Raw genomic sequence first — 24,149 nt, forward strand, 5'->3', positions numbered from 1 at the left:
TTTTTTATACTTCAAGGCAATTATAAAACCTTTCATAAGTGAAAATAGCATAAGCAACAGTTGGTTTTTGTTATTAGCTTTATAGGGGTTTTGTAGATAGCTATGAGAATGTTCCATGACTTGCATTGTATATGACCGTCATAAAGCTGTAGGTAATGATTGCAGCTGCAATAAAACCTTTATAAATTTTGAATATAGCCAAGCAGCTCTAGATTTGCTACTTGGGCTGTTACGCTCTAATTTCAGCTCTATAAAGAATTTAGTGAATTTCGATATTTTATGCTGATTTTAGATATTTTATGCTGACAACGCTATCTCGCAAGTGACAAAAACATCGCCTGCATCTGCAAGCGGAATGTTCTAAAACAATTAACAAAAAAAAAATCATTTTTCAGAGATGTCAACATGCGTTCCTCCTTAGGTGCGACACGCTCTAAGGTAGGAGGGGGCTGTATAGAAATGTTTGACAACCAATGTTTAAGGTATAAGAAAAACGTGACGAAAGGGTGGCGAATGCTCCCTACCCATTCGTTAAGGGGCCATTCAATAATTACGAAAGCACTTAGGGGGGAAGGGGGGGTTAAACATTTTCTTACGTTTTCTTACATGGGATGGAGGAGGAAACATCTTACGTAAGCATGACTATGTCATATTTATACACACCATTCAAATATTCGATTGAGATCTTACAAACGAGAGGAGGGGTTTTGTAAAATATATAAATCTTGAAATGGGGGTAGTGGAGTGCTTAAGTAATTATTGCATGCCCCCTAAATTATTTGTCAAACCTGCTGGCCGTGATATTATCACCTACCAATCACACATTTAACTCAATGGTAATTATTGTATCATTGCGTGGCCAAAAAAATAATTTGTCTTTTTCGTAAAGTATATTTTCCGTACATTTTCTATAAAGTTTTTAATTCATTTTTTCCTCAGTTCTTTCAATGCTCTTAACGGTTTTTGTTTGTTTGTTTGCTGTTGTTGTTTTGTTGTTGTTGTTGTTGTTACTGCTGTGTGTGTGTATCTGCCATGTGTGTAATTTGTTTTTAAACTCTTGTGGGTATGTGAGAATGTAAACGCTATTTTCCTTCGCTTTTTTTTCTGGTAGTTTGCGTAAGCTTCAAATTTCGATTCTTTTTTTTTATTTTAATAAAACGCAATGCTCAACATTTTCGAAAGAGGCAAAAACCGAAAAACAAGTTTGATTAGAAGAAACGTACGTCTTTGTGTGGGAGGGAAATTCGATCCTGTCCAACAACAGACGCTTGTGTGTATGTGTATGTGTTTCCTCGTGTTTGTGTATGTTTGTGTGTTTATGTGTTTGAGAGAGAGTGTTAATTATTTGTTTGGTGTTTTGAGTGTTTGTGAGTGAGTGAGAATTGAGAGTTTATTCAATAAACCTAACCATTTCAACAGGAGCGCAGCTTCTAGGAAGCCATGCACGATTCCTACACCTGACTTCTTTGTTTTTGTGGATGTGTATTGTTTTGTCATTTTTCGTTTTTATCACTTTATCATAACCATCCTAGATTTTTGTTTTGTTTTCTCTATTCATTAATTAGCATTCACTAACGTCTTTTCCCTCGAATTTACTCCTTTGGAAAATTAATTTACTTCTGAACAATAGTTAATACTGCTCAACTGCTAAACAAATCTTTGACTAACTTATTACTTACAGATGGGCTTACAAATGTTGCTCGTTTCGAGTATTTACGTTTTGGTACTTCAACATAATGCCACCTAAGGAGGGGAATTGGTATGAAAAATTGCATCTAAGAAAATGACGAAATCATCTTCGAATTGAAATTACTTAATGGTAATAAATTCCTAAAAGTGTGTGAGATTTAGCATTTTTGCCGTATCAGCTCTAGGTTTGAATTGATAACAACTAAAAATGGAGCATTCCATTTCGCTTCATTTTGGTTTCGTTCGTTTTGTCACTCGCGCGCTGTCGGGCTTAATCACTGCGTTTCAACTATGCGTGTTTGTTTGTTTGTTGTTGTTTTTTTTTGAGTATTTTTCATGATTTTTCTGGTAATATTTGCTTTTCTCTTTTTGCTCATCGTAAAAATCTGCTGATATTTTTTTTTCGTATAAATTATGCTCATTATTTATATGAAAAAATGTACAGTTGTTTTGTTTTTGGTTGCTGTTTCCATTTTGTTTACGGAACCGATTAATATAATTAAAGATCAACATCTGAAATTATTTTCAAGCAATATTTACAATCAACATTATACGAGTTTTTTGTTTGTTTGTTTTTCGGCTAGAGGAGGAGCTAAAGTTGGTTTTGTTTGTTGTTTTGGTTTTTTTGCTAGACTATTACTGCTGCTAAACGACTATCTCGCGTCCGTCTTAAAGTATGCGTTATTGAGGCTTGTCTTGACTCATGGAGTGTTTACTATCCTGGAAGGGGTCGAGCAACGGTTAAGATTTGACGTTTGATCAGAACAAGACATTCGCTTACCTGATCAATTTCATCCAACGACTCGAGCTTGGCGATTGGAGCGAAAATGTTCCAATTGTGACCCTCCGGGGTGTCTTCCATTGGTTGATTAAATGAAGAAAACTTTGAGCACCTGCAAGCAATCGAAGCAACCGTTGATTTATTAGCAAAACCATCAACAAAAAGGTGATGACACATCCAAGCAGGCCCCACTCACTTGAAAAGGCTTTTCTCGTTGGCGCACTCGGGCTGCGAGACGGACCGTTGCACGTTGGTCCGCAGCTGCGGCGCTAATCCACCATGCTTGGCTATACTGCCGCTGGCGGCATCTCCGGCACCGGCACACATGTCGAAGGAGAAATCACTCTCGGACGGTTGATACGATGACATCGCAGTCTTGCCGGACTGCTGCATCTGCTGCTGCTGGTGGTGCAGCTGCTGGTGATGAAACTGCAGCTGCATCTGCTGCTGCTGGTGCAGTATGTCTAGAATCGTTCTGATATCTTTCCTTAGGCTACCTTCTAGGCTATCTAGTCTTATCGTTAAATCAGATAATTGATTTGTTAGTGATGATCTGTTAGAAAAAAAAAATATATATGAAAGTTTGGTAATATTCCGTAGAAGGCCACGCGGTCTCCATGGTTACCCTAGATTATCGCGATGCAAGTGCAGATGCGGCTGCTGCTGCGGCTGTTGCGGTTGATGGTGATGGTGAAGGTGGTGGTCACTGGCGTCCCTGCTACCGGTCATTGGTGCGCTATGGTGGAATACATCCTCCACGTCCGGACTGCACTTGAGATCGATGGGTCCACTGGGGCGACCGATGGGACCACCGTCCTTTCCACCGACGCAAATGCAGCCTCGATTGCTGACGGCGCTCAGCGTGACTGTATCCGGGGCAACTCCCTTCGGCGACTGGTGGTCACTGGGCGGACTGTGCTTGTGCGAGCTCTTGGGGCTCTCGTTTGGAGATGCTAGAATGGAGAGGTTGGCAGTGTGTTTACAGTGGACTTCAAAAGTACGAAAACTCTTCCAATAAACGGCAAGGTAACTAACAGAAAAAGACACCACTTAAATGTTTAGTTAACTCCTTCCTTCCATATCAGTTGTGTATGCATTCTAACAGGCATGTTCAGCGTATAGTATTCTTTTAGTATTTACAAGACTAGTTTCCATCACCATCGGGATTTTTTTGCTTGGAATTTTAGGATAGATTCAGACAAAGTAGGGGAAGTTTAAGGATTCGGGATCGGTTTTCCAATGTTCATGCTAATGATTGCATTATATTTCAAACAACTAAACAAACTCATCTAAACAGTGCCATGTAGATAGTGTGCTTATATAGATTACAACGAAGGTATTAATACTGATAGACTTAATTTCATCCAACTGAAATGGAAGTCGAAAAAATTAAGTGGCTTGGTTCAATGCAGTTGTTTCTAAACTATTTTTCTTTCTGGAACATTATCATATATTTGTTTCGCCGTCAGTTTCAAATGTGTCAGACAGTTTAGACAAGAGCTCTTATAACATGTTACAAAATCTCTCGACTTAATTTTCATAATGGCGTATTCGATGTTTTTCAATACATGACAGCTCAAAAACATCTCTCCTAATCGAATATGGAGATACCAGAGCAAAGTTGTTTCAGGAAAAAATAAGTGATAAGTAGACTTATGTCCAACAACTACTCGCTAGATGCGCATCTCCACAGAATAAACATCGTGGACAGCAACATCTGCCGGTGTGGAAACGGTTACGATGGCATCGATCACGCAGTTTGGCAATGTACGGATAATGCCGCCGCCAGACTTTTGAATACCTTTAAGGCCCAAGGAAGACAAGTTGGGAACCCGCGATATCTATTATATGGGTCATTCCAGCTCAAGTGGGTACACCACCTGTGGTCGAAGTCACCGATTCAAGCCAAACTTGGCCACAACGCTTATTTTGGCATTCTGAACAAACGCCTTTTTTTGATTTTGCTCTAAGGTGCCTAGATCCTTCCTGGCTACAATTTGAAGGTTTTCTAATGTTAATTCTTATTAGTGTAAAAAACTTTTTGGTTTTATTATAGTAACTACAATAAACAGATTGGTTACCGGCAGGTATTAACATTGTCAAAAAATTGCCTATTTTCACAATGGGCGGGATTTTTTATTTCTTAATACTTTGGGCTCAAATTTTCACCACACTTTGGAAATCTCTTCTACTTGATGTGTTTCCAAGGGCAAATGATTTGGACAAATAGTTTTTGAGATATGACCTTCAAGTTTGGATCAAATCGGTATCATCGACCACAACTTTTTTAAAATTCTGTACCCACTTGAGCTGGAATGACCCATATGCAGTGTTTCTGCAAATATCTAGTATCTGCATGTAATTCCTTTGTCTTTTGTCTTGCTTTAATAGTTTTTGTTTGTCTTGTCGGCGTCTCATCGTCACCCACTGGTCACCGTAGCTGGTCGAACTCCAGACGAAGCTAGAACCGCACTACCGTTCATACTGCCGGCAACGCTCTGATAAGACAACGAAACTTCACCCCCAAGCTCCTCCCCTGATCCTATCCTTCGACAATGTACTCCTCTAACCTCGGTAAGCCGCGAGTATTCGGCCCAACTCCCACTAGACATATAATTAAGTGAATTTTGTTACGAATTATCGGCTCCGTAAAGCTAACGCAATGAGGCCATTTTGAATTCAATATGGCGGCTTCCGATAGAAGAAAAACTTGGAAACACAGTCAAATACACCACAATATGAATATTTTTGGAATCGGGTGACATGTAGGGTCCAGAAATCCATGTCTGATGCTATTTTGAAATTCAATATGGTGGCTCCCGGTTACAGAAAAATAGAAAAATACAGGCGGGTTTTCTGTCCATACACGTCACTCCAATTCCAAAAATACCCATATTGGACAGAATTTCCAAGTTTTTTGCTAACGGAAAGCCACCATATTGAATTCAAAATGTCGTCAGCCATGCATTTCCGGTCTCTTCACATCACCACGATTGCAAAAATACCCATATTGAGGGGAATTTCATAGTATTTTTCAATTTTTCTGTAACTGGAAGCCACCATCTTGAATTAAAAAAGGCATTAGTTCCGGTCCCTATACGTCACCAAGATTCCTGAAATACTCATAAAGTGGTGTATTTGACAATATCCCAGTTTTATTCAAACGGTAGCCGTTATCTTCGATATCAAAATGGCGCCAGGCATGGATTTCTGGTCGTCACCTCGATTCCAAAAAATACCCCTAGGTAAGGAGTATTTGACAGAATTTCCATTTTTTTTCTGTAACTGGAAGCCACCATCTTGAATTTTAAAATGACCGCAGACATCGATTCTCGGTCCTTACACGTCACTCCGACTCTAAAAATACAAATATTGTGAGGTATTTGAGAGAATTTACATCGATGTCCGGTCCCTACACGTCATCAAGACTCCACGAATACCCATAATGTGGATAATTTGGCAGTAGTTCGCAGCTTTTCTCTAACCGGAAGCCGGCATATGGAATTCAAAATGGTTTCAGACATGGGTTATAAGGACTGGGTTCACCAACACAGCAAAAAATAAATTTTAATATTACATCCAAGAGGATGCACTTCAATCATGTCGAAAATCTCATGTAATTTTTATGGCCACACAAATAAACAAATGCAGTAAAAGCAACGTAATGTCAGCACTTGCCCTGTATTAATGATAATTTTGCCCTTTTTGGCAAGTAATATTACACCATATTTTCGACACGATTAAAGTGCATCCACTTTGATGTGATATTAAAATTATTTTTTTGCTGTGAAGATTCCAAAAATACACACATTGAGAGGAATTTGACTTAATTTTTAAGTTTTTCTCCAACCGGAAGCCGCCATTTTTAATTTCACAATGGCCGCAGACATCGATTTCCGGCCCTTACACGTAACCCCGACTTCAAAAATACCCATATGGTGCGATATTTAAGAAAATTTCTAAGCTTTTCTCTAACCGGAAGCCACCATATTGAATTCAAAATGGCTTCAGACATCGATTTCCGGTCCCTACACGTCATCAAGACTCCAAAAATACTCATTGAGAGGTATTTCACAGAATTTCCAAGTTTTTCTCGCACCGGAAGCCGCCATATTGAATTTCAAAATGGCCTCAGACATCGACTTAGGGTCCGTACACAGCACCCCGTCTACAAAAATACCAATATGGTGAGGTATTTGACAGAATTCCCAAGTTTTCTCTAACCGGAAGCCACCATCTTGAATTTCAAAATGGCCTCAGACATCGATGTCCTGTCCCTACACGTCACCCCGATTCCAAAAATACCCATATTGTGGGTAATTTTGCAGTATTTTCAAGTTTTTCTCTAACCGGAAGCCGCCATCTTGAATTTCAAAATGGTCTCAGACATCGATTTAGTGTCCGTACACAGCACCCCGTCTCCAAAAATACCAATATGGTGAGGTATTTTGCAGTATTTCCAAGTTTTCTCTAACCGGAAGCCACCATCTTAAATTTCAAAACGGAATCGTACATCGATGTCCGGTCCCTCGAAAAATACCAATATTGTGGGATGTTTGACTGAATTTCCAAGTTTTTTTTTCCAACTAGAAGCCGCCATCTTGAATGTCAAAATGCTGTCAGACATCGGTAAAACATTTCACCAAGATTCCAAAAATAACAAAATTGTGGGTTATTTGGCAGTATTTCCCAGTTTTTCACTAACCGGAAGCCGCCATATTGAATTTCAGAAGGACGTCAGACATCGTTTTCCGGTCCCTACACGTCACCCGGATTCCAAAAATACCCATATTGAGGGATACTTGACCGAATTTCGAAGTTTTCCTTTAACCAGAAGCCGCCATCTTGAATGTCAAAATGCCGTCAGTCATCGATTTCCGGTCCTCAACGTCACCCTGACTCCAAAAATACCCATATTGAGGAGTATTTGACAGAATTTACAAGTTTTTCTCGCACCGGAAGCCGCCATATTGAATTTCAAAAAGGCTTAACATCGATTTCCAGTCCCTACACGTCACCAAGATTCCAAAAATACCCATGTTGTTGGTAATTTTGCAGTACTTCCCAGCTTTTCTCTAACCGGAAATAAAAATAACGTCAGGCATTGATTTCCGGTCCCCGTACGTCACCCAGATACCAAAAAGTACCCATTTTGTGCGGTATTCGACAAAATTTTCCAAAAACTTTTTAGGAAATAAATCGCAAATAATGGTTTTTTACGTCTGTTTCGATTTACGAACCGCCGGTGTGGTTCGTAATTGGAGGAATACACTGGAACCTGGAACCTAATTAAAAAAACCACGATTGGAAAAAAAAATCTTCGTCCGCAATCGAAAACAACAAACAGCCAAAACTGAAAGGGCCGAACATTTTCAATCCATTTAAATGATGTTTTTATGCATGATTTCGAACATGTGAACGCGGATTATGTTTAAGAAAATAATAAAATATTTTAATTTACCTTGTTTGACATGAAATACGACTCGAAACGCATGTTCATAGTAAAAATAAAAACCTGCGATTAAACTGATAAATGAACCTACAAAAACTGCGTAGGCCCTTTTCGAAAAACAAAGCAAACTGACATTGCGGCTAATGAACACCGAGTCACTTTGCAACTCACCTAAGAATGAACCTCTCACGTCACCCGAGTCGACTGTCGGAATAGAGTGAGAAGAGTCATGTGACTGCGAGGTGACAATTGTCGTCTCACCTCATTCGCCACGCAGAATAACCTTGATTGCTACTTTCGGCACATTTTTTTTATTATTTGACCACCGAAGTCGATTCGTAAGACCCTTAGAAAAAGGTTGAAATAAACCAAACATAATGTAAAGGTGTTTTATTATGTTCACTAAATACTTAGAATTTATACTACCAAGAACATATATAACTGAAAATGATACATTTTATTTTTATTTTTTTAGCTGGAGGCGGCTGGGTTCGATTTCCGTCCGGTGTATTAATTTTTCGGGTTGAAAAATTTCTTGACTCCCTTGGGCATAGGATGATACAGGCATAGAAAGCTCTCAATTAAAATGTGGAAGTGCTTAGTAGAGTTGTTAGTTAAAAGCAGGCAAAAGGCTAATATGCTATAAGCAATATGCTTGAAATACCATGTAGTAGTGATACAAATGGTATTTTTAAGCAATGGAAATATTCTCAGGCCGCATCGTGCTCTCTTGCCGTGCTGATCTATTTGTTTTTGCTCAAAGAGGTGTTACTGCTACCTAACGCTATTACAAATTTAAACAGAACTTTACAGTGCTCAATAAACCTGTAAATGTTCTTCCTTGTTCGACTATAATTTCTCTTCGATCCTTACGTGGACCCTACCCGAGGTAATTCTGCTTGGACATTGATTTGGAAAATTACTCTCCGATCCTTCGGATTCGATTTGGAGAAATTTGGGTTTTGCCGCCATGGGGCCTAAGCGCAAAAGAAAAAGGGAAATCGCTTGATCCCTCTTCTGATGAAATTCAATTGAGCAATCAATTTGATATGCTTACGGATGATGAGAAAGATCCATCATCCAGGCAAAATTCCAACAACATTACCGGCTTAATGCCAAATAGGAAAAGGTTCCACCTATTGTTGCAACCACTTCCGATTTCCATGCTCTTCGCAAGGAACTTTTGAACTTCGTTCAATTTAAGTTTTCACTTCAAATTGGCCGTCGGGGTGAAAGCCGTGTATTGGCTGAAACTTTGGACGGATTGAAACGTCTTCTCAAGTACCTTAATGAGAAGCAACACACATTTTTTTACAAAACTGAACGTCTGTTCAAGGTTGTCTTGAAAGTTCTGCCCAGTGGTGAATCCTTGGATGAGATTAAAGATGAATTGACTAAATTACTTGGAGTTGAGCCTGTTCAAGTAATCAAAATGAAAATGAAATCCCGTCCTGGCGATTCACAAAACGGGATTTCTAATGATTTTTATTTAGTTCACTTCAAGTCTAGTCTTAAGGCCTTGGGAAAAGCTAGTCTTATGCTCCATGTCCGAGTGAAGTGGGAACACTACAGGAAGACTGGAGGAAATTTCCAAAACCTCACCCAGTGCCGTAAGTGCCAGGGATAGGGTCACGGAATCAAAAATTGCTACATGCCAGCTAAATGCATGAATTGTGGTGATTCCTCTCACGCTAAGGACCACTGCATTGTGAAGGAAGATCCTAAGAAATTTAAATGTTCAAACTGTGGTGAAAACCACAAATCCAATTTTTGGGAATGCAAGACTCGCAAAGCGATCCTACAATCTCGTTCTAACCGTCAGGTAGGAAACGCTCCACGTTTCCGACGAGGTACAAATTCCTCTGCTGTTAACAACGGTCAGCGAGGAACAAATTCTACATTCGTACCCGTAGGTACAAATAGCACCCCTGCTTCAAATTTTTCATCTATATCTACTCCCCTCGCTGCTAACAATGTTCAGTGAGTAAATGGAGCTACCTATGCTGCTATTGCAGCGGGTAAAAATCAAAATACTAACCAAAGTAATTCTAACGGAAATTTTGACAATTTTGACTTAGGAAGCATTACTGCCTCTAAATGGAATTTTTACAGAAATCATTAATTGACATGATTTCTGATATGCTTAAATCTAACTCCATGTTTGATGCTATTCAAACTGGAGTAAAATTTGCAAACAATATTGTCATGACTTTAAAATTCAGCAATGGATTTTAAATCATTAAATATTTTAAATTGGAATGCTCGATCTCTTAAAGATAATGAAGACGAGCTATTTAACTTTTTGAGAGTTCATAACTTGCATATTGCCGTTATAACTGAAACGTTCCTTAAACCTGACCATAAGGTTAAGAAGGACACAAATTACTTGATTTATAGAAATGATCGTCTTGATGGACCCTGTGGTGGCGTTGCCATCATTATTCATAGACGAATCAAACATAAAATTCTTTCTTCATTTGAAACCAAAGTTTTTGAAACTTTGGGAGTTTCTGTTGAAACAAAATTTGGACAACTTACGTTTATAGCTGCTTATTTGCCATTCCAATGCGTAGGCCAGCAAAAGAATTTTCTCAAGGGTGACCTCCAGAAACTTACCCGTCATAGGTCTAAATTCTTCATTATTGGTGATTTTAATGCAAAACACCGCTCATGGAATAATGCTCAAAGCAATTCCAATGGTAATATTCTGTTTGATTTTGTTCTACAGGTTATACACTTTTCAATATCCAAACAACCCAATATGTTTTTCTTCAGCAAGAAATTCCTCAACTATTGATTTGGTCTTAACTGATTCATTTCAACATTGTAGTCAATTAGTTATCCATGCTGACTTCGGTTCTGATCACCTTCCAGTAACTTTTGAAATATCCCAAGAAATAATTTCTAATCCCAACAGCTCTACTTTCAATTACCATAGAGCTGATTGGGAGCAATATCGAACATTTATAGAATATAGCTCCTATCCAAACATTCCTTTGCAAACCAAAAATGATGTTAATTATGCTCTTGAATCTCTGACTACTTCTATAGTTAAAGCAAGAGCTGCTCCAGTAGCAAAATGCGAGTCTAAATACGATTCAATTATAATAGACGACGATGTTCAGCTCTTGATCCGTCTTAAAAATGTCCGTAGGAGGCAATATCAAAGAACACGCGATCCTGCCATGAAAGTTATCTGGCGGGATTTGCAAAAACAAATTAAAAAGCGATTCTCTGCCCTGAGGAACAAAACTTTTGAAAATAATGTTTCTAAATTAGACCCGAGTTCCAAACCCTTTTGGAAACTCACAAAAATTTTGAAAAAACCTCAAAAGCCAATTCCAGCGCTTAAAGAAGGTGGTAAAATATTGATTACAAATTTGGAAAAAGCTCAGAAACTTGCTTAGCAGTTCGAGGGTTCCCAAGATTTCAGTTTGGGTCTTACTAGTCGTATTGAGAATCAGGTTACTCGGGATTATCTGAATATTTTCTCTCGGGAACTGATTTGAACAACTTAAAAGATTCAAAATATGAAAGCTTCAAGTGATGATGGAATTTTCTATATCCTCATCAAAAAACTCCCAGAGAGTACCTTGTCTCTGTTTGATGTTTTAATTTGGCATACTTTCCTGATAAATGGAAAAATGCAAAAGGTTGTTCCAATTTTTAAGCCGGATAAAAATCCAGCTGAAGCTTCTAGCTACCGTCCAATAAGTTTGCTTTCTTCAATAAGTAAACTTTTTGAAAAGATAATTTTTTATAGAATGATGCTTCACATCAATACGAACTCAATTTTTGCAGATGAGCAGTTTGGTTTCGCCATGGGCATTCAACTACTCATCAACTCTTAAGAGTTACCAATTTAGTTCGTGCAAACAAATCTGAATGCTGCTCAACTCGAGTTGCTCTTCTAGACATAGAAAAAGCATTCGACAGTGTTTGGCATGAAGGTTTGATTGCTAAATTGAAAAGTTTAATTTTCCACTCTATATTATGAAATCAGTTCAAAATTATTTAACTAACAGAACTCTGCAGGAAAATTCCCTTTTAGAGCAGGAGTTTCTCAGGGTATCATTCTTGGGCCTATATTGTATAACATTTTCACTTCGGACCTCCCTGAATTGCCTCAGGTTTGCCACAAATCTTTGTTCGCCGATGACACAGGCATTTTCGCCAAAGGAAGAAGTTCTTTCTTGGATTAGTACTTGACCAAACATTAACTTTAAAAGATCACATTGAGGGCATTCAAGCCAAATGTAACAAATATATAAAATGTTTGTATCCTCTTATAAACAAGAAATCCAAACTTTGCCTGACGAATAAACTTTTAATATTTAAACAAGTTTTTAGACCGGCCATGCTTCACGCTGCGTCAATATAGTCTAGTTGTTGCACTACCAGGAAAAAAGCACTGCAAAGGATTCAGAACAAAGTTCTGAAGATGATTTTGAAGTTGTCTCCCTGGTACAGTACTACCAAGGTACATAGAATTTCCAATGTTGAGACTTTAGAACAAATGTCCAACAAAATAATTAACAATCCTCAATTGCAATTTTTTTTAATACTTAGATAAGATTTAGATTTAGTTTTTAGTTTTAAGATGTCAATTGTTAGAAAATCTGTTTAAAATAGTTGAAGATGCTAATTTCAAATAAAAGGCTAGAGTGATAATTTTAATACGATAGATGAGGAGATGAAAGTATAGAGTTGATAGTTCCGTTAGAGTAGGGCAGTGTGAAAATTGTATAGCGAGCAAGGGATAACTTTTAGGAAGGTACACATAGGTTTGATCATCTCTCTTTAACTCTCTCTCAAACTCCCCCGTTGGAGAGAGATGATGACGGGTATTCCCCTCCGCCACCACTGGCAAAAAGAGATGATCACCGACACGCTCAAGTACCGACGATATGTTTGAAACAGTTCTACCGATTTTTACCGCACTCAAGTTGTTATCTGAAGGAAGGCATCCAGTCGTAGGTTTGGAAATTGTAGCTATTGTTAAGTCTACCATGGAATATGCTCCTGTCATCGTCGACTTGACAATATCGAGGGGACACGGGTGTTTAAAATACTGATTTGCCGAGGCAGGACTAATTTAAAATCACTTAGATATATATGTATCATAACAATTAAGGCTGGTAAGTTATTGTAGCAGCTGAAGCACCTAGGTTAAAACGAAATGTAATTTATTTAGAATTTAGAAAGCACAATCCCTCTCAACTGAAGCTCAAAACCTTCTCCATCCGTGTGCGCGGTTCGGTGAAAATCTGTTTCCGCATACCCCTGGGGAGTGTGGTAAAGAGACATGATCAAACCGATTTGTACCTTCCTTGTCCCTTGCTCGCTTTCTACTCTATCGGAACTATCAACTCTATACTTTCATCTCCTCATCTATCGTATAAAAATGACCACTTTAGTCTGTTATTTGAGATTAGCATCTTCAACTATGTAAATAGTTAACTTCACGCAGAAGTAATACAAACAAAATAGTTAAAGTAATATGAGTCAATCTTAATGAGCTCTTCCTTCCCTCTAAGAGCGTATTAATAATTGTAAACTCTTGATTTGCTCATCTGTATTCATTCATATCTAGTAAAAAAAATGTCACACCTAATTAAGTATAAATAATGCATTCAGTTTAGCAAAGAAAACGTCACTCTTGCAGCTTGTCATCATCACTTACGAACAAAGCCATCTTCGAATGAAGCTATAAAATTTAACACATAAACACACAACTAGAGCCAGGCAATTTGGGGCTGATCATAGACTACACACAGTTTTTGAGAGAGATCCCCCATTTGAAGCTGTCTACGTACATAGTTTATGAACAGACCCTTTAGAAAACGCTAAGCAGTTATTGATCGAAGGCTTAGAAATCATCCATAACTGAAAATCCAGTCCTGTCAAATCAGAAATCAATCAGAATTCGCCAACAAAATAAAAAAAATCTGTTCACCAATTGTAGAAAACAATGTCCAAAACTCCGACAACTGGCGGATAGTTTTTTTTAGTTTGTCAAAGCAGATTTCACGATTACAACAGCATCAAACAAACCAAAAAAGACAAAAAATAATGCATCGAATAAGGACTTTGTTTGTACAAAAAAAAAAAATATGTGAAGGATGTTGATGGGGACGACTAGGTAGGTTGGTAAACAAAAACAGAGCGCACAACATCGTATATAATAAATGTGTCTAACGACAAATAGGGGTATGCATGGAGTTTGGAGGGCGGTGGGATTCTCCTCCTAAAAAAAAACAAGTTCGCTTACCACAAGTACTGGTCAATGGTTGATGTCTGTTCGATCTAAGATCTGGTATGCTTCTCTTTATATGAGACATCATTCCTATGATTGTAATAGGTGTTTGATTTTTAAGTTGATTGAACAATATGAGCTTCGAACATACTAGCAGAGACGTAGGAGCAGGAGCTTTTATCTTTTGCATTTTATTTTTGAGCAACTCATTCGAAACTGATAAAAACTCCTCACACAGAAAGCGCAATTTTGATGAGATATAATGATTGCGAAAAATAAAAAAAATAAACAGTGGAGTGCCTTACCTGATATAGAAAACTTTCGATCGTCATCGAAGTTAGTGCTTATTTGTCCCGAACTTCTATCATTTGGAATATCACATTTGGTCTGACTCGGTCGTTGATGCACCGTGTTTCTGTGGAATTAGAGCAGAAAGAGTTAGATCTGAAAACCAAATTGGACATTTGGGACCACTTACATCCTCCTAACATAGGATCGTGTATCGCTATCCCTATCCTGTGACCCGAGTCGCATATGTCGATGCCTTAACTCTATGCCCGCTTGCTCCTCCTGGATTTTGGGATTTTGTTTTGGGGAGGGAAAATAAAGGAAACCAAACATAGAGGAAAAATAATTGTGTTCAACAGCACGTTGCAGAAGTGCAGTGATAGCGGCTACATAGTGCTAGTGATCGGGGGAAACATGCAACTTATGAAAATAAAAAAAAGGATGACAACGTAATGGAATTGTTTTGCTAGGAAATTCTTCTACTTAGCTACGGTAAATTTCTATGCAATAATGCAAATTGAAGTTTAATTATGCGCCTTTTGACTTCATAAAAGTAAGATGCATCTAATCCCTCCCCTTGGCTAGTTTTTGCACCTTGTTGCTGGTGGGCGGGCTTAATTTCATGCTTTATAGTGGAGTGTTGGAGACGGTAGGTTTATGACCGGCGTTGCTGGCTCATGCCGCAATAGAATGGCACCATGGGCAGGCGATGGGGATTACTAAGCTTCCCTTCTCTGATAAACCACTGCATGAGAAAACCAAAGATCTACTCTAGCAGTGATAGTATCACACTTGTTACTCCTTTGTTTGAGAGCCGCGTTGTAGTACGCTTACGTATAGGTATTGACGTTGGGTGCGATACTGGCGGGTTTTTTTTTCCGCAAATCACTCTTATTTATTTTTACGTAGATAGATTTATTTGGGTTTGCAAGGGAATTATACTATTGAAATATTTCAGAAAGTGCCCAACAGTGCTCCTTCTATTTGCGTGACAAGCTTTCATTGTTGTTTTCATTGAAGTATTACTCAGGGAATAATGTTAAACACCATTTGTGTACATGGTATTGTAACTAATCTTATATGTGCTTCATTTTGATTTGGGATAAGTGTTTGAACTATGGCTCGGGATTTCTACTGTGGCGTGCTTCTATTATGACATACCCATACGAATTTTTGTGGTACGACATAGTGGAAGCGTGTGAGCATAGTTGGAGCATATACCCTATATAATTTAAAAATCAGCTAGGAAACTAACTTCAAAATGAAGCATTTTAGTCACATGAAGGTGTTATCTGGGTCGAACTAAGATATAATAAATAGGTATAGGCTTAAATCAAAAGTACTTGAAACACGTTTAATTTTAGATTACAAGCACAAGTGCAGGTACTTAAGAAAGCATGGGTATTGATTAGGTGAATTAGAGCTTTTAATAATTTATTAAATTAGACTAATGAGATATCATAATCATCAAATGAACTTAAATAAGAAACTTCAGAAAGTCTAATGACATTAAATAGATTATCACACGAATTAGGATGCCCCCCGGTATAGATAGGGGAAATGTGGACTTCGGAAATACCTTAACCTATTATCGTCAGGGGGTAACCAAAGTCCTAGAGCACTCAAATTTGGCCAATAGATGCTCTGAAACACAATGTATCCACATGCCAACATTTACATTGACGTTGTTTACCCCCTGACGATAATACGTTAAGATATTAATAAAAAAAGTACGATGCGTGGTTTTTTAAGGTGACCTCAGACCCTGATACGACCTTCTCCGATTTGTATGAAATTTTGCATAATTGTTTGTTAATTAATAATTGTTAATAATTAGTCTGGTAAAAACCTTAAGCTCCAGCAAAGTTGTACCAAAAAAAAATATAAAAGGGTGGGCTTATAGCCCGATTGACGACATAAAACTTTGAAACTTTATGGAAATTCGATGTCTGAAATACCGAGGTTTAAGTGATTTGCTTTACTAAAATTTGCAGTTTTATAAATCTTTTTTACGAAGATAGGTACGTTATGATTAATGAGATCCAAATTATTGGAAATTATATTGCATAGTCTATCCAAACTATGCTTTAAGATGGAGATGAAGATCTAACCAGATAAATCAACGCACCAAAATTCGAATTTTCGGTTTTAAACGTGATATCTGTGTGGTTTTTTTTCCCGTGTCGTGGACATTTACCACTGCGATCAGTGTTTTGATCTATTGTGGTGTATCCTCTTTTTACTATTTGCCGTGTATTTTGATGATCAACCGCTATGTAGAGTGATCTTCATCATTGATCATCGGCATTATCCCAATATACTGTATACTGGTCCAAATTTCTCCAGGTACGGTGAGTCCTTTGTCAAGAAATCTGCATCGTTTATTAAATAGTGCAGCAATCACACAATAAATGTTCAGAGCTTTTGCTCTCCAAATTACAAAAGCGACATCTATCGTCGCTAAGCTTTTCAATTTTTTTAAAATGATATTTACTAGGACAATGTAGTGTTATTAATCTAGGGTAGGTGCTTAAATCTTTTTTGGAACGATTGAGTAACCTTTGCGTACTCAAAATGTTGGGCTTAATGAATAGTTTAGATTGCCGGGCTATTGAGGTATTATTCCAATTTGATTGTACCTTTTTTCCAGTTCTTTAATTCCTTTTTCAGATTAGAAAGCGATACACCAATAAACGGTTCGGAACCAATAAATTCTAGATAGAGCTGGAATTAGGCCGTAACAGCTTTTGTAAACAATGACTTCTATCGATGATTTCTAGGAACTCAAGGCACAACATAACCATCGGATAGGGGAAGTCTTTTCCTACCTGATGAGGATGTTGATTTGCGTGGGCGAGCTTTGAATTTCTAGAAATCATTGATAGAAGTCATTGTTTACAAAAGCTGTTAGGCCCTAATTCCAGCTCTATCTAGAATTGCTGGGATGAGCCAAGCTTTGCTAATTGATCAGCTTTTTCATAATCTTCAATGCCGCAATGACCAGGAACCCTATATAGATTTACAGGACACTTTCTGAAGTTAATTATTGCATTCCCACAACAACTTTGAAGTGTAGATCATTGATTTAAGGGCATTCAATGCTGCTTGACTGCTTTCTTTTTAAACATATTTCTACACATTCTAGAATGGCAAATATCTCTGTTGGCCATTTACCCATTGCTACAGAACAGTTAATTCCGGGACCTGTTATTCCTGCCCCTACCCTGTTATCCTGTTTTGAGCCATCCTTGTAGAATATTATAGACCCAGGACGAATCAACGGCCTTCCCGTCTCCCAGTCGTTGCGTGTTGTATTAAGTTCATTGAATAGATGGTTGAATTCATGTGTTTTTGCCATAAAATCTTCATTCTTTAATATAAGTGGACTTAATTGAATCTCTGTCAAAATGCTCATAAAAGAGCTCTTTTGTTCGTCTGATTCTGATAGTATTCTTCATTACATACAGTTGAATGAATTGATGTAAAAGAAGAAGATTAAGCAAAGCTTCTAAGGCTTTAGATGGAGTACTGCGCATTGCTCCAGTTATGGAGGTAGTGGCCAACCTTTTTCAAGTCTTATTGAGCTGTTTTTTGCTCGGAGTTTAGCCACCAAACTAGTAATGCATAAATTATTCTTGGTTTTACTATATTCGAATAAATCCAATGTAACATTTTAGGTTTGAGTCCCCATTTCTTACCAAACGTCCTTTTACTAATCCAAAGAGCATTGGTTGCTTTTGTTATTACTTTTTCTAAATGTACATTTCAAAACAGTTTACTATCTAAAGCTACTCCTAAGTATTTAGCTTGCGAAGAATATTTTAGTTCTGTTCCTTCCAAACAATGTTTTTAAAATAAGACTTTTCGTCTTTTGTAAAGGGTACAATCGTTGTTTTTGAAGGATTTATTTTCAATCCTTCATTTTTGCACCACAGTGTAGTTACATTTAATGCCGTCTGCATTCTGCTTGAAATGATTTCATCACATTTTCCGCAGAATATTATCACTATATCATCCGCAAACCCAATAATTTCAAACCCTAGCGATTCAAGACTAATAAGAAGCTCATCTACTACTAGCGATCATAGAAGAGGAGAAAGAACACCTCCTTGAGAACAGCCTTTAGCAGCTGTTACCTTTATGGTTTACTCTCCAAGATTTAATGATATTTCACGATTCGATAACATTTCTACTATCCAATGTATTACACTTTCATTAAACCCACGTTTTTTCATGGCAATTTCCATTGCTTTAAAAGATGCATTATCAAATACAACCGCAATATCAAGAAAGGCAGCATCCTTTGATATGAAGGATTTTTCGATTTTTGAGACAAGAGTGTGTAATCCTGTAATTGTTGTGTTGTTAATATTTACTCCGTTTATTCTATTAATTAAAGGGATAAGTGTCTTCGTAGAAGTTGTCGAAAATTGGAAAGAAGAGTGAAGAAACAACGAAAGTTGGTAAGGTCGTTTTAAATTATTGCTCATATTTATACAAACATTGCTTATACTAAATACGCGCCAGAATTTAATTCTGGAAGTGTGTATATTGAGAAGTGCAAATATTATTCAAAGAAGACATTAGCGCTTGTTGTATTATATTCGCTCCCTGCGGCGCACGGAGTGTACCGCTCATTGTGTGGATCGCTTTCTCACAGATTAGTTGGTAAAGAGTGTGCGAAGTAAATGGGAGAACCACACACTCTTTGTCGAGTGTTGTGAGATGCATCCACAAAGTTGATTTGCTAACGCTCTGAGGTGCTTTCCAGTCCTGCATGTATTCAATTGATATATCGATGTGTTCATGCGGATCTTATTGTATATGAAGGCGACCTCAGAATGTACGTGTATTTGTATCGAAATGGGTCGCTGGATGTACAGTAGTATCTTCCATCGCCAGGGCTAAAACTGTTTTCATCTATGTATAAAAATAGGTGCAAACATTTCTCTTCCGTGAAACCACTGCTGGCCTGTGGGAAATGGATTGTACACACACACAGACACACACATTTCAACAACTTGGTGCAAACGGAGTTTCTTCGACTCATTTAGCTAAACAACATATTTTTAGAATTATGGAATTATTGGATGCTATAATGATATTCTGTAAGTTACAAGAAAAAGGTTGGAAAGTATACTTTTGACACATACAACTTGTCAATTTCTCTTGCAGAGTGTCAAAATCAGTGATTTTAAGAAAGAAAGAATCAAAATTTTATAAAAAATGATGATCTACCAATTTGAACTACATTTGCCAGCAACACTGACTGGGTGTATCCTATGGCTTACCTTCCCTACTAACATAATTCCTAAGTTCCCGAGACATTTATGAGGGGTTGTAGAGTTCTCTGCATCTCTCTTAAGTAAATGTTAAACTAACATATCTTTTCTATCCATACCAGTTGCATGGACGTGGCCAGGACAATCCTCAACTGTTGGAGAGGATTGTGTATTTATCTGGGAGATGGTAAGGGGCCATTCAATAATTACGTAAGCATGATTTCCAATATTTCAGACCACCCCTCCCCCCCTTGTAAGACATAGTAAGATTTTTAAATACCACCCCTCCCCCCCTGTAAGATCTTACCAACTTTTTTTTTTCTTAAATCGGTATTTCGAAAGAATCGGCTTTTTGGTGATCAAAACAACACTTTTTTATTCAAACAACCATTTAAAAGGCAAAAAGAACTTCACCGATCAGTTGAAGCAGCCTGATTTAAAATAAACGTACAGTATAAGGTAAATGAGATATGTTAAAATGTATGTGTTGTTACTTACTTTACTGAAAAATAACGCATAACTGCTGCGTTTTCTCAGTTTCATTGCTTCAAATTTTTGAATTTTGATACTGACTGCATTTTGCAAGTCGTCAAACGATTTATTGGCTTCTTTGATTTCTCGCCAAACATCATTCGCTTTTTGTTGTGCAACAGCTGCTGAAAATTCCGAATGAGCTTCCTTAAAAGCCCGCTGCAGCTTGATGTGTAGGTCCCCTCGTTTAGACATACCGTTTAAAAAACGATAACAAGACAAAAACGTTTTAAAAATTACGGAAATTACAAAACTATGTACTTAAATCGATCAATTTCTATCACACCAAAACAACTTGCAACTCTCGACGTAACCAACAAAACAATCGCCATATTGTTATGATATCAGTCAGTTTCGAGCAAGGTTTTAGAAAATCAAATACCAGGTAACGAATTATAATAGTAATAGTCCTTGACGTATTGGTATTCATTATTGAAGTATTGTTTAGAGCATTGGTAAACTGGAAGAGTGGATGACATTATTAATAAACGATCCATTAACGGGAAGATTACCGCCGGGTTTTTTATTTTTTTCTAAAATTCTTTCAAAAAAATATCAAAAATTCAAAAACATCCGTTTTTTTCTAAGAAAATTTACGCATAAAACATTTTTTTATCTCATTATTTAAAAAAGTTGGATATAAAACAAATTAAAAAAATCTGATTTTTCGATATTTTATATCCAACTTTTTTAGATACAGAAAAAAATTTGTAATACGTCAATTTCCTATGAATTTTGCGGAGAAAAACTGATGTTTTTACTGATTTTTGGTATCTTTTTCCAATATTTTTAGAAAAATATAAACGTGAATTTTTCGGCGGTGGCGGTAAGCTTAATTCCGCTTAAGCTGATGGTGAAAGTTAGGATATTCAAATTTTACATAGGTATCTTCGATGTCTCTTCAAATATTGCTGCTTGCGGTGAGAAAATAAATATATTTTGTTTTTTTTTTTTACGTAGACTACGTCTTACGGGAAGGTACTGGGGGTAAATCGAAAATCTAAAATTGCGACCGTCACGAAAAGGTGTTATTTTTTGAACGCTATAAGCTTTGTCATTTTTAGATGAAATTAAAATCCGAACACACCAATCGATAGGAAATACCTTTCGTAAGCTGTTGCAATAAACTTTTTTTTCAATTTTTCATAAAAATCTGTTTTAAAAATGGACAAATAAAAAGTGATAATTTTATCACTGTTTTCATGAAATAATCGTTCTCCCCAAACCCAGTCCTCATAATCAAGTACAATTTGGTTGCACATCGTGCTGCTTGAATCAGAAAAGTTATAAAACAGCGCTGCTAATGTGCCTCAACTCATTTTCGTTTCGGACGGCGGGTAAGCAGGTAGCAGCAGTAGGAAGGCGGTTCCTGTCAAGCACGCAGAGTTCGAGTTTTGCACCTCGAACTGTGCGCGTCATTCCCGTCGAGATCATTGGCTGCTGGTAGCGACGTCGCCTCGATGGCGCAAGCGCTCCTTGCCTGAATGATAACTACAAATCTCGATTACTTTTCGGAAGGACATATAAGCTTTTGTAAACAACGCATTTTATCATCGGATTGGCATAACTAATAGCTCGCCCCACATACTAACACCGCTAACAGTTTAGGAAATTTTTCCCCTATCTGATGGTAGTACTAGAATGCGTGGGCGAGCTACCAGTTGCGCCAAATCGACAGTCAAATGCGTTGTTTACAAAAGCTGATACCACAAACGAAGTGACAGACGACTAACTGGCGAAGAAATCAATTAAAATAATGTGGTTCGCTGTAATAGAATTTTCTTAGAAGCTTGTGCCATCATCCACCAGATGGGATAGTATTTTTGTTTTGGTTTTGCACAAAGTTGATTTTGTGTACAAAGATTCATTGACAGTGTGCAAGGAGTGTATCATTTTGTCATTTTTTTATGCAGTTATGTTTTGAGTAGAGTGAAAGAGATAGAACCAAAATATTCTAGTACATTTGGTGAAAATGCTAGTTCAATCCAGTAGTAGTGTTGCCATGTGGTACAATCCAGTAGTAGTGGTGTTACCATGTGGTACACTGAAAAATTGCAATAGCAGGTTAGTCACCAAAGTTTTCGAGCCGCTCCGTCCGTCACTTCGTTTGTGCTGATACGTTCCTTCGAAAAAGTAATCGAGAAATACTTCTTGGGCTGTGTACCAATTGCCGAGTTAAATTTAACTCGTGGTTAAACATAACATTTCGTAAGTTATTTTCAATATTCGAAAATGCCGAAAATTGATCAGTTTTCAAACAGAACTCAGCCACGGGTACCAAAATTTAACTTCTAGTCAGTCAGAAATAACCACGCTCGTATAGCAGGGTTATTCGTTAACTCATCTGTCACTTTTAACCACGAGTTAAATTCAACTCACCCATTGCGACACAGCCTTGGAAGTAAAATTAGTTGCCTCTTTATAAATTCAGGCTCTTTAGGTTGGACCTTCATGCGAAATTTCGGTATTGGTAGTCAATATTTCGCGATCAGAACATTTAAGCTTGAAATCCATCCATTTAATTCTCGGTACATCGTTAATCTATTGATGGAATTAAAAAAATCTTAATATGAATCCTGATGAATGTGGGCGTCTTAGTGGAATACCTGTATAATGAGATTATATCTTATCCCCGACCCGACTTGAAAAGACGATTATATCTCATTATATCTTAATATGGTTTTTAAGATTTCGTGCGTTTTGTGAACGCACATTCATTATTTTGCATAAGAACACGGGTGTTTCTGTGGTGATAAAAAGGATAAATTATCAGACGGTACCTCTATTTATGTATGAATATATATTCGCATTTTTATGAGGTCCTGAATTTAACCAAGTTTTACTAAGTAGGAAATCCAAAATATGTACATAGGACCGAAATCATAGGTTACTTCTACTGTATTTTAAATCAATATCTAGAAAAAATGCACGAGAATTTCACTACACAGCTTAACGTAGTCTACGTCAACCCTGCGGTCGTGTCTTGTACAGAACCCCACCATTGTTGGTATTATTCTTTGGTATTTTTCCTCTTATGTCATGCTGGTCAATACCAAATTTTGGTACCAGATCAGAATTAGGTATTCATTAGTTATTTTCTCCTGCTCGGGTAATGGTGATTACTGTCAGAAGTACGGACCAGCAAATTGAACATTAAACGCAATTCTAGGAAATACTAGAATTTGTTATTTGGAAAGCTGCACTAACAATCTTTTTCTTACGTAAGATTTGTATGAACCCCCCCTTCCCCCATCATAAGAGATCGTAAGAAATTTGAAAACTCCCCCTCCCCCCCTAAATGCTTACGTAATTATTGAATGGTCCCTAATTATTTCCTACTTACTATCTGTCCAGTAAAACATATGCGTCATGCCCTTAATAGTTTTGAATTCGTACTACCTACGATATTGTACAACTTGTTCGATGCTAATACTAATGCTAATGCTAAAGTGTCGTCGTAGAAGTTGTTTATAATTAAATGAACTATCTTTTTTTTTATAAAAATGACGATTGGGGTGCCCCTCACTGTAATTTAAATCAGCAATCTAACTTAATTGTATTAGATTATAGGTGGTAACATTCTTCGGCAAAGTTGTAGGATAAAAAATTTTCAAGCAAATTTGCTGAAGAAATCATTTTTAATGCTCTTCATTTGACCAAGCTAGACTTATTTTTTCTGCTTTAAATTAAGGTGCCCCTAAAAATCAGATTTTCAATCGTATCGAAGCTGGCAGCACCCTCTCAGATTTCAATGAAACTTTGTGGATGTGTAGACCTTGACTTAATAAGCCACTTTGCATGTTTAGTTTTTCCAAAATTTATCAAGACTATCATTTGAGAAGGGCGAAACTTTCATCGCTGATTTTTTTT

The 24,149-nt window shown here is 37.3% G+C and overlaps 1 protein-coding gene across 5 annotated transcripts in view; it reads right to left on the reverse strand.

Moving 5' to 3' along the window:
- Window positions 1-1,462: 1,462 nt before the first annotated feature.
- sei (seizure) overlaps window positions 1,463-24,149 on the reverse strand; it is a 218,140-nt gene continuing 195,453 nt past the window's right edge. For 4 of the 5 annotated variants that reach the window (XM_065230113.1, XM_065230112.1, XM_065230115.1 and 1 more), the window contains 7 exons: window positions 14,657-14,748; window positions 14,484-14,593; window positions 14,194-14,268; window positions 3,096-3,423; window positions 2,667-3,023; window positions 2,471-2,582; window positions 1,463-2,409 (listed from right to left, as the gene is read on the reverse strand). In XM_065230113.1, coding sequence (XP_065086185.1) covers window positions 2,371-2,409; window positions 2,471-2,582; window positions 2,667-3,023; window positions 3,096-3,423; window positions 14,194-14,268; window positions 14,484-14,593; window positions 14,657-14,748 — 1,113 coding nt within the window. In that variant the 3' untranslated portion in view covers window positions 1,463-2,370. The remainder of the gene's footprint in view (window positions 2,410-2,470; window positions 2,583-2,666; window positions 3,024-3,095; window positions 3,424-14,193; window positions 14,269-14,483; window positions 14,594-14,656; window positions 14,749-24,149) is intronic. The other variant, XM_065230114.1, reaches the window with a different exon arrangement.

The sequence above is a fragment of the Ochlerotatus camptorhynchus genome, unplaced genomic scaffold (genome assembly GCF_037179485.1).
Source record: "Ochlerotatus camptorhynchus isolate MF236.1 unplaced genomic scaffold, CSIRO-AGI_Acam_v1.1 ptg000328l, whole genome shotgun sequence".
NCBI classification, from domain to species: Eukaryota; Metazoa; Arthropoda; class Insecta; order Diptera; family Culicidae; genus Ochlerotatus; species Ochlerotatus camptorhynchus.